General features: G+C 52.9%; 1 protein-coding gene across 1 annotated transcript; it reads right to left on the reverse strand.

Annotated features, from left to right (window-relative positions):
- Positions 1 to 2486: 2486 nt before the first annotated feature.
- On the reverse strand, positions 2487 to 6339 carry LOC127319705 (brassinosteroid LRR receptor kinase BRI1). Its single transcript, XM_051349672.2, has one exon. The coding sequence runs from the start codon at positions 6208 to 6210 to the stop codon at positions 2854 to 2856; it is 3357 nt and encodes a 1118-aa protein (XP_051205632.1). The 5' UTR covers positions 6211 to 6339; the 3' UTR covers positions 2487 to 2853.
- Between the last annotated feature and the right edge of the window lie 10064 nt (positions 6340 to 16403).

The raw sequence follows: 16403 nt of genomic DNA on the forward strand, positions 1-16403 counted from the left end.
CCATAGGGGACATCGCACGTCCCGGCTCCGTCCTCCCGGCTCGGTAGGTCGTGATTATCATCGCCGGATGTCCCGTCCTTGCACGGTGGCCTTCTTGTCACCAGCCTCGGCCTCAACCACACTTATGTGCCCGGTGATTTAGGCAAGGGTACTAGCTAGAGGGCACCGGACGATCCTTCCAACGAACATGCCCATACGCTGCAAGATGTTCGAGGGAATGCCAGGCCCCACGCCAGCCAACTCGGTATTATGGTTAGAACCTCTATTTCCTTCGTCAATTTGCATTTGAGAACGGCTTGTCATGTCCAATTATGTGTAGGACTACTGTGCCGAGGATGTCGAGGCCTACATGCACGACTTGATCAATGATGTCATCCAAATGGACGATGGTCTAGGGACCAAGCAAGAGACCCAACAAGAGGGTTTCAATATGATGTGGATCCATTGTTTGTGCAAGATGACCATCCTACGGATGATGCCAACGCTATTGATGATGAATTTGGCGTTGAGGACGATGCGGCTATGGATGGTGTCGACGGCGAAGAAAGCCAAATGACTGAATGATACACAGTCAAGGAGGACCAGTGCATTTGTCAGGATTGGGTGGCAATTAGCGAAGGTCTAATTTGCGGTGTCGAGCAAAAAGGATCTTCATATTGGGCGATAGGTTACCAACGATTTTCATGAGTGTAGGATGTTCGCTTCCTTATGAATTCATAGTAATCGAGGCCAAGTGTCGATTCAAAAGAGATGGGGGTTCATCATACTTGAGTGCAACAAATTTTGTGGTGCAGTCGATGTGGTCGACGCCCTCTGAGTAGCCTCGGCATCGCGAAGATGGTAAGACTTGGGGATATAGCTAGGCAAGGGCAGCCGGACTCAGACGACCCGACCCAGCCTGTTCCGAAAATGTTGAGCCCGACGATCAGGTCGGGCCAGGCTTCAGGCCTACAAAAAACATGTTTTAGGCTGTAGTCGGGCCAGGCCACTCAGACAGGGCCGGGCTTTTTAAGGCATCGGGTCGGGGTCGGGGGCCTGACCCGAGTCTTCCCAGGTATACTTGGGATGACTTGGGATGACTGGGATTCAGCAAAAGAAATGAAAAGCTAGGTGTCTCTGTGTCCACTACACTTTTCTTTATTATCGTAAAGGGGGGAAATAGTCTGTGTTTACATTGCAGAGTACTAGTAGCATGTGAAAACTGAGAACTGGTAAATTTAAGTTTCTCCACCTACATGTATGCAAGATTTCCTTTATCAGACTGTGGGCATGTTGGGGCTTGTTTCTGCACACAAGGAGCTGGTGCTCTCTGCATGCATGATAGGACTGGGGAAAGCCACATGGCTGTATTGATGCCACTATTCCGAGGGGTGGGATGGGATCATGATAGCGCCGGGCGAGCTCGATTTAAGCCGGAGCTCCGAAACAACAATGCGGGCCCGCGCGCGGCCTTGTGGCGTCGCCAGAGGCTCCATTCCGAGGCACAGTTTGTCAATGTCACCATGGCCTTTGTAGCTTTTCCAGACGTTGTGTTGTGTGTGTTCTATCGTTGTTGCTGCTACAATGCTGCATGGAGTGATGGACTCTGGGACATGGAGCCTTTTGGGGCTCCTGAAGGGTAAAAAAACCTCTTGGCCTACAGAAAATAGCCTGTGTGGATGGACGGAGAGCTACTTACTACTGACCTGTGATCCATCTCGGCAGGCTCATGAATTTTTACCATATGTGACAACTGCCACGCTCTGAATTCTCTCTCATAGGCCAGGGAATAAACAAGCTGAGATGCAGCCCTAGGTTTGAACAGCCCTCTTGAGATCTGAGGGAATCACCATGCCACTCACCTCCTGGACATGGAGGACTAGTTTAACAAGCCCCAAGCATTGGACACAGCACCACTGCATCTATAATAGAGAAGATGGGGAGGAGTATAGTAAGGTGAGGAGCCATGTTACCTAGGCGATTAGGATAAGCAGAGAGAGGACAAAAACTGGTTAAGGGAACCTTTGACCAACTAAAGGGCAACCTAAGCTAAGCTCTCACTTATTGATCATCTCAAGACAAAGCAAGCTCAGCCCAAGGGAAGATTAAAGAAAGGCGCTTGTGCTGCGTGAGTGCGCCATTCTTGTATGTGTGTGAGTGTGTGTGGGTGTGCGCCTGGCCCTACGCACGCAGGCAGGCAAGGCCATGCGCGACCTCACATGGAAACAGGAGCTGTGTCAGCCCTCTTGACTGTCCATTGGCTCTGCCCTGGTCTTTTGCTGTTCACCATCTTGGCCCTCCATCGTCCTGCCTTGTACCGCCTCCCAGTCCCATGGCCATGGCGCTTGCTTCTCAGATTTGAGATGGCTCATCAGGGTTTGTACCGTGCATCTGCAATAGTGTCATGTTTTGACGCAACATTGTACAACAACTTCCCTTCAACCAATTGTTAAACAACAAGCACAGTACATTTGACGAGGAGCGAGCAACAAAACAGGAACAGTGAATTTGACAAGGAGCCGAGCAACTCGAGTGAAAATTCCACCATTTATATATGTACATACACCGCTCGATCTTACTTGAAGGGCCAACCAGAAAAATAAACAAGGAGCCGAAGAAAGCTGGGAAAGAAAGTGAGCTACTCCTATAGGTACATGACAACTTCCAGCTTACCAAACCTACAAGGGGGAAAAAATCTTGTTCGTGTACCATCAGAAGCAAATGCTAAAGCTTGCCTGGAAGCTCCAGAATGGCATCCATCTGAACGACTGATGTTTTTCTACGGGCATTTCGCCACCAAACTGGACGTGTTGCTGCCGATCACCGCCGTCCGCCAGCCAGCCAGCCGTATGTTGCCAGTGGTCATCATCTTTTCTAATCTTTCTCCTCCTTGGCTTCTTTGAGGGTCATCTCCATGACCCCGAAACCTGGATCATCACTCAACCCCGTGGCAACCGACGAGGTTTTCGAGTCCACCGTTGACCCAGCCTGGATCTCCTTGAACATCGTCATCACCTTGAGCATCGTCGGCCGCCTCGACGGCCTGTCGTCCAAGCACGCACACGCGATTTTCAAATGCTCCAGCAGCTCGAGCTCCAGGGAAGGATCATCCTTCAGCAGCTCTGGATCGAACACGTCGGTGATCTTCAGCTTCGTGTGCATCTTCACCCATCCTACGAGGTTGTTGTCCTCACCAAAATCTGCTGAATCCGTCGGCGGTTTCCCGGTGAGCAGCTCCAGCAAGACGACGCCGTAGCTGTACACGTCGCCCTTGGTGGTGCATCGGAAGCTCTGGTAGTACTCTGGAGGCACATACCCAGGGGTGCCGGCGAGAGTGGATACACTCAGGTGTGTGTCCACCACATTCATCATCCTCGCCATACCGAAATCAGACACCCTTGCCTCTAGACCCTCATCAACAAGCACATTGCTCGACTTCATGTCTCGGTGGATGATGTGTGGAATGCAGTTGTGGTGGAGGAACGCCAATCCCCTTGCTGCCCCAATGGCGATCGTTCGCCTTGCTGCCCAGTTGAGTGATATCCCAGTCTTCTTGCGGTCATGCAGCACATCCTCCAAGCTGCCATACTTCATGAAGTCATACATCAGCAGCCTCTCCTCGCCGATCTTGCAGTAGCCAAGGAGCGGGACGAGGTTGCGGTGCTTGATCTTGCCAATGGTCTCCATCTCGGCCGTGAACTCCCGGTCACCCTGCCCACTCACATGTATTAGCTTCTTGACTGCAACAACCCTCCCATCCTTGAGCTGCGCCTTGTAGACATCTCCAAACCCGCCGGCCCCAATCAGGCTGTCGGTGTGGAAGCCATTGGTGGCCTCAACAAGATCGCCCAAGGTGAGCTTCTGCAGCGGCTTCTCGAATGCGGATAGGTTGATGCTGAGAGCATTTGTACCAGAGAGCCTCCAATTGGAATTCATAGTGCCAGAATGCGACCGGCTGTCGATGTAGATATCACGGGAGGTGCTCGCCTCGTCATTCTTCTGCCTTCTCTTCTTGCTCTCGATAGCTATGATGACCAGCCCAAATATGCAGAAGAGCGAGAACAAGAGCCCCATGGCGATGCTGCCTGCAAGGGACGCCTTGCGCTTGTTCTGGCCGCCACCAGAAGAGCTCTGACCAGCACGCGAATCGCACTCCGGCAGCGGGAAGCCGCACAGACCAGTGTTATTCTCATACTGGGTCTTTGGAAATGTGGCGAGGGAACCGAGCTCCGGAATCGTCCCATTCAGCTTGTTATTTGACAGATTGATCTCGGACAGAGACAGCGACGAGAAGGAGCTGGGTATGGGTCCTTCCAACTGGTTATGCGAGAGGTCAAGCACGGCGAGCTTCTTCGCGCCGGCTAGCTCCGTCGGGATAGGGCCGGACAGGAGGTTGTGGCCGAGATTCATGATCATGAGGTAGTACATGTTGCCGAGCTCCTTGGGTATCGCCGAGTCGAGCTGGTTGAACGACAAATCCAGGAAAATCATGGAGCCATTCTTGTTGAAGGTGTACTCGGTGCTCCCCATGTACATCCTGGTGAAGTTGCAGAGCGTCTTGCTGGGCATGCGGCCGAGGTCCTCGGAGCGGATGCTGGAGAACTCGAGCAGGCTCCCCTTGCCGCGGCACTGGCTGCTGAGCTCGTCGTTGCGGAGGTAGACGTAGGGGCGGCCGATGATGAGGCCGACCGTCATCTTCCCCGACTGATCCGCGAGCTGCGGCGGGATGGAGCCGTTGAGCTGGTTGCTGTTGAGGTCGAGCCAGACGAGGCTCTTGCAGTCGCCGAGCTCGGCGGGGATCTGCCCCGTGAAGGAGTTGTTGCTGAGCTTGAGAATGGCGAGGTTGCTGAGCTTGCCGAGCCAGCGCGGGATGGGGCCGGAGAGGCGGTTGCTGGCGAGGGAAATCCAGTTGAGCTGCGCGCACCTGGCGAGGTCCGGCGGGATGGCGCCGGAGAGGCCGTTGTAGTCGAGGATGAGATGCTCGAGGCCGCGGACGGCGGAGAGCGAGGCCGGGATGGGGCCCTCCAGCAGGTTCTGCCACATGATGAGGTCCTTGAGGCGCGCGAGGTTGCCCAGCGAGTCCGGGATGGAGCCGGTGAGGAGGTTGAGGCTGAGGTCGAGCGAGACGAGGTCCGTGCAGTTGGAGACCGCCTCCGGGATGGCGCCCGCCAGGTAGTTGTTCTGCAGGTAGAGCACCCGGAGCCGGGCGTCGGGGTCCTGGCAGAGCGTGGCCGGGATGGCGCCCGAGAAGCTGTTGGAGCTGAGGTCCAGCACCTCGAGGTCCGGCAGCGCGGCGAGGGCGTCGGGTATGGCGCCGGTCAGGTGGTTGAAGGAGAGGGAGAGGGACTGGAGCCGCTGCAGGTTGGTGAAGGCGTCGGCGGGGACCTCGCCGGAGAAGTTGTTGTTGGAGAGGTTGAGCGCCGTGAGGGAGGTCAGGGCGGCGATGTTGGGCGGGAACGCGCCCGCGAGGTGGTTGCTGGAGAGGTTGAGGGACTTGAGGGCGCGGCAGCTGGTGAGTGTGTCCGAGGCGACGTCCCCCGCGATGAGGTTGCCGGAGAGGTCCAGGTACTGCAGCCCCGAGCAGTTGGCGAAGTCCGGGAGCCCGCCGGAGATTCTGTTCCAGGCGAGGTCGAGGTGCCGGACGGAGCCGGCGCCCGCGGATGCCATCCAGCGCAGGTCCGCCTCGCCGGCGATCTTGTTGCTGGACAGGTCGAGCGCGTCCAGCGCGGCGAAACCGCCGCCGCCGGCGGGTTTGGTTGTGCCGACGGAGTCGCCGGAGAGGTTGAGCGTCCTGAGGCTGCTGCAGGCGGCGGCGAGCGCGGCGACGTCGGCGACGGAGCCGCGCAGCGCGGCATTCCCGGAGAGGTCGAGGTCGTGGAGCTTGGCGCCGCAGCTGGCGGCCGCGGAGAGGGCGCCGGTGACGTTGGCGGCGCGGAGGGTGAGGCGCTCGAGGGCGGTGAGCTGGAGGAGGGTGGTGGCGACGGCGCGGAAGTCGGCATTGAGGGGGACGGCGGCGAGGGAGAGGGAGGTGAGGCGGCCGGCCCGGCAGGCGGCGCCGGGGAAGCTGCAGGCGCCGTCGCGGGCCGTCCAGCGTTGGAGGTCGGCGTGGGTTGGGTTGGGCAGCGCGGCCTTGAAGTCGTCTAGCAGCTGCGCGTCGTCGGCGGCGGCCGTGAGCACGGCCGCGAGGAGGAGCAGCAGTGGCGCCGCGAGGAGCGGGCGCAGGGAGTCCATGTAGGGGTAGTGGCTAGGTTGAGACCATAAGAGAAGCGGTCTGCGGAAGTGGGAGCAGGGAGAGTGGGAAGTGAGGAGGAGGGAGATGGTGGTGGTGGTGGGGGGAGAGAGAAAGAGAAGGAGAAAGAGGGAAGGGAGAAGAAGCTAGGGGAGGGGAGCAAATTAAGAGCTGTAGGTAAGGGAGGGGAGTGGTGGTGGGGTCAGATGGCATGTGCCCTCTTCCCAGAACGAATCGATCCTAGTCTCCGAGCTGCTGCGATTAGGATTAGTGAGTGCAAACCATGGTGCTTATCCGTGAGTTACGGCGGCGACGCAAAGCCCGATCCCATCGGAGATCGAGATCGGACGGACAGCCGCCGCGCTGCTCGAGGCCTGCTCACGTGCCTGCCGCGGCAGCGAAATGACGGATTCGGGGTCGAGCGCGGGGATCATGGCGTGGGCAGTGTCGGGATTTCCTTCCCGTCGGGTGTAGGATGTGGGATGAGGAGGAAGATGGAGGCGGGTCGCGGTCGGAGCCGAGCGTGCGGAATGGAATCGGGCTTGCGTAGTTGCGTTGCTTCGCCAAGGGTTTTTGTCTTTAATTCCGAGGTGGGCTGGAGCTGGAGGTGGTACGTACGTAGATCCGATCCCCCGCCGAGTCCCGGCCGGAGCGTGCGGTGGAGGCTGCGGCGTGCCACCTTTTCCAGCCTCCCTCCCTCGCCTGTGTCCTCTCCAGCCCAGGCAGCCTAAAGTGCCACCCGCCGTCAGAATGAAGTCATCACGCACGCACGCACGCACGCACGGCACACAAACTCACTGCCCCCCGCGGATCTCCTCTCCTTTCTCTGTGGTACGGTTGGTTCGGTGCCGTGCTTGGTCTATGCCCACACCAATAACTCACCAAAGCATAACACCAGCCTATCACCAAAACGCTACAAGACCCCTAATTGTACACATAAAAGAATTAGCAGAAACCAGAATAGCCAATCGCATATGTGTCAGCTCCACGTTAATCCAAAACAGGCCTCAAAATTCTGTAAAAAGATGTTTGTTGCCTTTTAATATAGTAGTTACTAGATGATACCTCGCGCGTTGCTGCGGGACGTTTGTTTAAATTCATGTGTAGATATGTGGATAATTCAAAAAATTGTAATAAATCATTTCTTGTTTTCAAATATGTATGCTATTATCAATTTGTACAAACGAATGGTTTGACAATGATGTGAAAATCAAACACTTAAATATGTTACATATTGTTGATTCATCATATAAAGTGAACCAATCCTTGAGCAGTGATAAAAGATAATTCTAGTACATTTCTCAAAAGAAAAAAAAATAGTACACTCAGCTTGTTTTAACTGTGAACAAGTAGTAATTGTAAAGCTAACAACAACTGGAGTTGGGAGCAAATAACCATGCAACCTTAATGTACATGCATCATAAATGCAAAAGATTTAGTAGGAGATGGAGTAAAATGTATGAGACCAACTATTCATTCTTGGCCTAACAACCACACAAACCACATGGCACGTGTGGTTAGCAACATAAAACCACAATGTCAAGACTTAACACCGCAGAAAACAACAGAGGGCACAACATTTCACCGACCGTTCAAAAAAATGCTAACGGCATTTTCTATAAAAAAAATGCTTAACTAATCACTCTTATAAAAATAATAAACATCGATGCTTACCAAAAAAAAAGCATGATTTATTTTTTTCAAGCACTATTCTAATAACTCCCCATTGCGCTCACTCGGTTAGGGTTTACAGGTGTAAGGAGCGGTAGGTGCCAATAGCTACCTTTACACCGGTCTCCTTTTGCGGCGTTTGTCCACACCGCTCGGTGGCCGAGGACATAAATGTGGGTGTATCTCGGTACACGTCGGTTTGTGGTAAATGCCGCTACTTTCCTGGGATTCGGCTTTAACCGCCGATTTGTTTTCTCGCAACTAATGCTCGATGTGTACTATTAGATTTCTCTATGATATCCTGGAAACTAATTCTCGGATTCATTGGGAATCAAATCTTGCTTCTTGTTTTGGAATTAGTTTAATAACAAACCATTTTCTAATGCATTGTAGCAAAAAAATTGTTCTATGGCGAATGAAATTTATGTAGCTTAAGAGGAATATGCGTCTTAAGCATAAAAAAACGGCATCAGAAAAAGGGTTGATACCTTCGATCCGAATTACGTCTTATAGTACATGAACGTATTATAGTACATGAAGCTTTTTACCTAATGACCTAGGTTTATTGAATCCACGGGAAGATTGCTTATTATCCCCCTCGAACTACTACGCACACTGTGGTTTCGGGTAAGAAAGAAAACTCATTGTGTAGCATAACACTTTATGTGTCCTTCGGCGATGTTAAGAATTACCGTAAAGAAATGATCAGATTTGAAGTTGTACCCTTTAAGAGTTCCTACCACGTGATCTTCACCAAGCTATTCTATCACAAGTTCCATGCAAGAGCATGTCACATCAACAACAAGCTCAAGATGCAAGGACCGAACGGTACCATTACCCAGAGCCGTTTGTCCAGGGCATCTCATGATAAGTTATCCTTGAGTGGCGTGCATGTTGTCCTCGCGGCCATAGTAGAAATACATGTGGGAGTCGCCCGGAGGTTGGGGCTAGACAAACCCAGATCTCCATCTGGCATAAGCCCCCTAGATCTCTAGGGTCTACAAGGTGAGAATCGGTAACACGATAGTGACTCTACGACTCAAAGAGTAATACAAGCTCATAATTGAGCAAAAGAACCAAAGTATTACAAGCAGAGGTCACTGACTGTCGTTGCCTATTCGACGGTACCTCGGAGGAGGGATCCTCACGAGGAGGAGAAGAAGTAGGGGCCATAGGGCGGAGTGCACACGGGACGGTGGTACGCGAGTTACCCAGCTTCGGAACACCTGCACGATGACAGGGCCTACTGCTGCTTGTCTGGAATTATCTGGGCGCTTTCGCGTTGTTACAATGAGTTGTGGTTGTGCCTCTAGGGCTCCCGGGATCCGGCTTATAAAGGCGCACGGATCTAGGGTTTACACGGAGAGTCCTAGCCGGAATACAAGTTGCCTAACTACGGTACAATGTCTTGCCGTGTACGTCAAGGATCCGCCTTCCTTCTAGTCCGTGCTGGATCCGGATACTTCATGGGCCTCCAAGGATCCGGCCTCCTTCGTAGGTCGGTTAGGATCCGGCTCCTCGTTCCTGGGCTGGACTTCATCCTTCATGATCTACAGCAACTGGGCCGCCCGATGGGCCACATGCCTCACCACCAACTATGGGCCACCCGGGCTTGCCGGATCTAAGCCATGCCGTTGATATACCCATAAAGTATACCCACAACAGTAGCCCCCGAAGTTCTCCGAGATTCATCATTCATCCGACTTCATACAACTCGGAAACGAAGAGAATCTTGAAGAGCTTCAAAACTTCTTACTTGATTCCGGGTTCATTCATTCGGAAATCCTTCATCTTCAGATCACGCAGAACAACGGAAGCTCCGATTTTCCCGCGCACAACCTCCTCATTTCCCGCGCTAAATTTTCGCAGATGCAAATCTTTAGCCGGAAATTTCGGGAGTGCATGGTTAAGTTACCTCCACGTCGTTTTACCGCAGTTGACCTAAAACACGTGTCATCCATCCAACGGTGTGACCATTCCGTTTCCACCGTCGGATCTGAATCCCGAATCTCCGCGTGCGGCCTATAAATACCCCGCGGCTCGGTAAATTTTCATTCTTTCACCTCTTCTCACCACTTCGTCTTCCTCCTCGCGCCGCGCCGCCCGATAGATCTCGACTCCGGCGAACTTCGCCACGGTGAGCTCCGCGCGCCGCCAATCCAAGCCTCCCCTCGCGCCAAGATCCCTTCGGTTGAGCGGGAATTTCTCTCCGCCGCCGATTCGTGGTCACGCGGGGCGGTTTACTTCAAGTCCGGCGACCTCGTCTCCACCGGAGCTCCGTCGAGCCACCGCGCCATTAGCGGTAAGTGCGCCGGCCTCGTAGAAGATAGACTTAGTGTAGAAGATAGACTAAGTGATCCGGGTACTCAAACAATTTGTATGGGCGCAGCCGGAAGCATGCCACTCGATTCATCGCATTGTACTGGTAGCTCTCCGAGTAGCCCGGATCCCAATCCAATAGAACCAATATGCCCGAATCCCATATCATTCCTGCCACCATATGTTTCCGACATTAGACTAGCTCAACCTTTTTCCGCGTCTTCCAGCACCGCTCCAGGCCGGATCCCCTCCCTCCAAGAGCTTCAAGAAGAACTCGAGGGACAAGCTAGGATGGCGGCCAAGGTTCAGGAGGCGGAAAATAAGAGGGCGTCCAAGGCCCGGATCCGGGAAGGAGAGCGGGGTCAATGGTGGCCCTGCGCAACTACTGATGTGGAGCTTAGAGAGCTCCAGAACGAGGGCATGATCTCCACTCATTGGAGTTTCACACGTGATTCCGACGTCCCCAAGCCCGAATCCGGAGAAATTGTTATGACCAAGGCTTGGGTGGAACGCGGACTTTCACTTCCCTGCTCGGAGTTTTTTCTCTCCGTCCTCAACACATACGGGCTCCAGCCCCACAACATCTGCCCAAACTCATATCTCCTCCTGTCCAACTTCGTAACTCTTTGCGAAGGGCACCTTGGGATCCGGCCAGATGTCAAGTTATGGCAATTCTTTTTCCGGGTGAAGAAGGAAACCAAGGACAAAGCAATGGTGAACTGTGGGAGTATGACGTTTATGCTCCGCCCTAGCCGCATGTACCCTCCCCACGACTCGCACGAATCCGTCCGGTACTGGAACGCCGGATGGTTCTATGAGAAGAACGCTTCAGTTCCGGACGTCCATGAAGGCTTGCCCCAGTTCATCAACGAGCCTCCGGAAGAGCTCGCAAGCTGGAGCTTCGTTCCTTCGCTCGCCCAAACCCCTATCTTGGAGAAGGCAGCGCGGAGAATCTCCTGGCTAGTCCACGATGGACTGGCCGGAGCTCAGCTCACTCTTAGCTGGTTTTCCCGGAGAATCCAGCCTCTACGCTACAACGCACGCCTGATGTGTGCTTATACCGGGGCGGACGATCTCCTCCGGGTTACCCGCCACGATCTTCCGGCCGACTCCCTGAAGAGAAGGTTCAAGACGTTGGTGAAGATTCCTAGGGGCCAACAGGTCCCGGAACTGATCAAGGATATTTACACAAACGACCAGTGTCCTCCGGTAAACTTTGTTCTTTCCGTTGCTTCAAACTTCACAAGTTTTTGGATGTTAACTCTAACTTTTATTCATATTCCTTCCAGCTCAACACTTTGGCGGAGGAAAGCTTCCGCACCATTCTTCGTGTCCCTGTCAACGGCGACGCAGCGGAGGAGGCTCCGGAAGACGATGAGGAGGAAGAGGAACAGGCACCCCGCAAGGCGGCCCCTCGTCCTACGAAGCGTCCCCGCGCCAAGGCTTCCGGCTCTGAAGCCGGAGCTAGCGGCGAGGCCTCCGCCAAGAAGCCCAAGACCACAAAGCCACCTCCACTAGACTCGAGGAAGGCGGAGCGTGCGCGCCTGAGGATGCTTTCAACAGCTGGTCAACGCACGCGCCCCATCATCCCCGGCGCCCCGTAAGTTTCCGAATATGGTGCAATTTTATCTTGGCAAAATTATTTCTTATTCGATCCCTTTTACTTGCTTGCAGGAATCCGAATACCGCCGCCACGCGGACCATCGGCCAAGAGCCTATCACCAAATATATGAAAAAATCTCCGGCAGTCGGTCCTTCTACTCCAGTTCCGCCAAGTACCTCCCACCCTACTCCTCAACCGTCTCCCCCTCAAGCTGATCCATCTCCCCCTCCTGCCGCAAACACTCCACTGGAAATAATTCTGGTTAGCAGCGAGAATGTGGACGGAGAAGATCCTAAGGCCAAAGGCCCTGCTCAAGAAGACGCGGAAGTACAAGGCCAAGGAGAGGCTGAAGTCACTTCTTCTGAGAAGGCTGGAGACGGCGCTGGCGACATCGTCGTTTTTCCGAAGAACTTTGGAGATCCGGCTGACACCACTTCCACCCCCAAGGCATATGCTACCAAGTTTTTCAACAAGCTGTCTGAGGCGGAGAAATGGGAGCTTGAACAAGATCTACTCAACGCCATGCTGAACAACGCCTGGGGGAAACCTGATTCCGCGACATCGGAAATCCAGGACTTCAAGAAGAATGTCGGCCAGTTCCTCGACAAACTTGTCTGCCATTAAAAGGTACTCCCCAGTAGCCCCCAAGCATGTAGGCGGAAACTCAAAAAATAGTTAGCGCTTATATGCTTAGAGAAAGATTACTTTCCGAGAAGGTTTTTAAAGTGGATCGGTAGCCCCCAAGCATTATGGCGGAAAAGTTTCGGCAATAACGCTTTGGAGGAAACCACTGTTACAGGCGGAATTTTTACTCCTGCTCTGTCTATGTTTTACAGGAACAGCAGGCGCTGCACTATGAGCTGCACAAGAACATTGCCCTTCAGCGTCGCGTTACTCTGAATCAGGCGGAAAATATCCGGACTCTGAAGGATGAGAATGCGGAACTGACCAAACAACTGGCGGACGCCCAAGGTTGGTTTCCGCCTTCTTCGTCGTTAATCATATTCCGACTTTGAACTTACTGTTAACTTATGTTATTATAGGCGCATCCTCTTCCCTTGCTGCAGCCTCGTCTGAACTTGAGAACCTGCGCTCCTCGTACCAAGATTTGGAAACGAAGCTAAAGGAGGCGGAAGTAAAGAGGGAGCAGGCTGAGAAACAGCTGGCGGAGAAAAACTCCGAGCACATCAGGGAAAAGGGCGAATTGATGTTGAAGAAAAACGCCGACAGCGAGACCATCAAGAGGCAGCAAAAAGAGCTCAATGGACTCCGGAAATATATGGAGACCGCGGAGCATCACTGGGACTTGCTCAACGAGAACATCTTGGGTACTATGCTGAAACCTTTGTCTAGATGTTTGCTCCGACTTTTGTTTTTTCTTTGTGCTCAAATTGCATGCTTATATCCTGATTACCTTATGCAGAGCCGCTTGGGTATCCGGAACAGCGTCGGAATTTGTTCCCACGGGATGACCTTCTTCAACTTGCAGGCGATGATTGCAAAGATCTCATCTCCGCCTCCCGCAAGATATGCTATAACTTATCCATCAAGAGGAGCCGCACTTGCAATGTCCGCAAGCTTGTTGGAAAGATGGACATTCTTCCGGAGCTGGTGACGGATCTACAAGCATCATCAGCCCGAGGCGCAGCTGCAATGGCCTTGACCATGTGCTTAGCACATAATCCGGATCTTGATCTTGATCAGGTAACCACGGGCGTTCCTCCGGATGCGGATGTTAACGCGCTCCTGGATGCAGTGAGCGGCTACGACACCCGTATCGCACGCAGGATCCGGCACGAGGAATTCTACGACAAAGTCGTTCTTCCTGCAGACGAGCCCTTGGAAGCGGAGCTTCAAAAGGAGCTCAACGCGAAGGCGCGACCTGCGGAATCCGGAACCCAATATACCTGGACCAGCTCCAAGGACGCTCCCCAAGAAGAACCCAAGACCAGCACTGCAGCTTCTGATGAGGAAAAAGAAAGTGATGAAGACGTGTCATCTCCGGCCGAAGGCGCCAAGGAAAAAGATCCAGAGGGCAAGACTTCTTTGGCTAAAGGGGAGTGAAAACTTTTATTCCTGCGGGAAAAACAAAGCATCATTTTGGCCCCACCAAGGGTTTGTAATAAGACTTTAAATTCTTAAGCAGCTAGGAAACGAAACGATTATTCATGGGGCGGAAACACTTATCCTGCTATCCATTAATATTATGCGCATGTTTCGTTTTATGTTGGAAAGCAAGTGATGATTTTATTGTTTTCCGGCTTGCCCGCTTGACCTTCCGCGAGCCGGAGGACCTTAGCCGGAAACACTCGCCAGCGGCGACGAAGCCCAATGGCAATCCGTCCATAACCGTGGAAACAAGCCCCCAGGCATAGGTGCCGGAAATCGCTACTAGGAATCCACGAGTTCGCAACAGATAACAACTTAATCAGAAAACTTAAGCTTACGTCCTAAAGGACGATTTTTTGAAAATCACAACTTTCATACACGCCTAGGCGGAAAAAATCCAGCTCTGCGGTTTTAGTCGGAAAACATACATGATCTAAAAATGAACAAGTAAAGGAGGTAAAAGACTCAAAGAGTGAACCATAAGCTTTATTTCATTGATCATGTATAACTATTACAGAGTTTGTAACTCGGAAAAGATATGCTAAGTGTAGAAAGGACGTAGCTGTGCGATGTTCCAAGGGCGATCTGTCTCGTCGTAGATGTCATCCGGATCCTCACGCTTGCGTTTCCGGTGCCAATTAGCAGGTCTATCCTTCAGCTCACGGAAATCAACAAGGTAGTACGACCCGTTATGAAGCACTTTGCTAACGACGAAGGGTCCTTCCCATGGAGATTGCAGCTTATGGTCTTTCACCTGTCGAAGGCGGAGGACCAGGTCTCCTGCCATGAAGGAGCGATTCCGAACTCGACGGCTGTGATAGCGTCGGAGCTTCTGCTGGTAGATGGCGGAGCGCTGGTCAGCTAGGTTCCGAGCTTCCTCGATCAGGTCCACAGATAGCTGTCTGGCCTCGTCAGTTGTTTCTTCATTGTAGGCGGAAACTCGCGGTGAATCGTGGATGATGTCGGAGGGAAGCACGGCTTCGGATCCGTATACCAGGAAAAATGGGGTAAACCCTGTTGATCTGTTAGGGGTAGTTCGTAAACTCCACAAAACAGCTTCCAACTCATCAGCCCAAGCTCCGGCTGCTCGTCGCAGCGGTTCTTCAAGGCGTGGTTTAATTCCTGATAATATTAGGCCGTTAGCCCTTTCAACCTGACCGTTGGATTGTGGGTGAGCCACAGATGCAAGGTCCAGCCGTATCCCTACTGTTTCACAATAATCCCTCAACTCTCCTTGAGCGAAGTTTGTGCCATTATCCGTGATTATGCTGTGTGGGATGCCGAATCTCATCACGAGGCTGCAGACGAATTTTAGTGCCGTAGCACCATCGGCTTTTCTCACTGGCTTAGCCTCGATCCATTTGCTGAACTTGTCAACAGCGACCAGGAGGTATTCAAAACCGCCAGGAGATGATCTTTTTAACTTACCAACCATATCGAGCCCCCAGACCGCAAATGGCCAGGTGATAGGTATGGTCTTCAGCACTTGGGCTGGAGCGTTTGGTTGAGTAGCGTAGTACTGACAACCTCGGCAGGTCTTGACTATTTTGTCAGCATCTTCTTTAGCTGTGAGCCAGTAGAACCCTAACCGAAAAGCTTTAGCAACGAGTGACCTGGGAGCGGCATGATGCCCGCAATCCCCTGCGTGGATCTCTCTGAGGATCTCAATGCCATCTTGATTGGAGACGCATTTGAGAAATACCCCTGCTGCACTTCGTTTGTAGAGCTGTCCATCAACGATTGTGTAGGATCTCGCTCGTCTGACGATCTGTCGCGCAAGGACCTCGTCCTCTGGCAACTTCTGATCGATGAGGTAATCCAGGAAAGGCTGTGTCCAAGCCGGAATGATAGCCATCACCTCCCTAGCCGGAGACACTGCCACCTCTGGGTTTTCCGGGTTAGCGCCCTTAACTGAGGGTATCCGGAGATGCTCCAGGAAAATGCCAGGCGGAATTTGCTTCCTGCCGGATCCGAGTTTGGATAGCATGTCTGCCGCTGTGTTATCGTCTCTTCTGACGTACTTGACTTCGTATCCGAGGAAGCACTTGGCGATCTCATCAACTTCGTCTCTGTAGGTTGCCATGACGGAGTTTCTGGCGTTCCAGGTTCCGGCTACTTGTTGTGCCACCAGGTCGGAATCTCCACAGCATATGATGTGCTTGATCCCGATTTCCTTAGCGATGCGCAGACCGTGTAGTAGAGCCTCGTATTCCGCCATGTTGTTTGTAGCTTCGAAGTGGATCGCGTAACGTCTGCAGTTCTTCTCCGGTAGGGGATTTCAGGGTGACTCCGGCTCCCGAGCCTTGATGCTGCTTGGATCCATCGAAGTGCATGACCCATGTTTCTGGTTCCGGCTCCAGACTCGCATCCGGAGCTTCTGTCCAATCTGCGACGAAATCTGCCAAGACTTGGGATTTAACCGCAGTCCTGGGCTTGTAAGCGATGTCGAAGGCGGATAGTTCGATGCCCCATTTAGCCGTACGTCCAGTTGCG

This window comes from Lolium perenne, chromosome 3 (assembly GCF_019359855.2).
Source record: "Lolium perenne isolate Kyuss_39 chromosome 3, Kyuss_2.0, whole genome shotgun sequence".
NCBI classification, from domain to species: domain Eukaryota; kingdom Viridiplantae; phylum Streptophyta; class Magnoliopsida; order Poales; family Poaceae; genus Lolium; species Lolium perenne.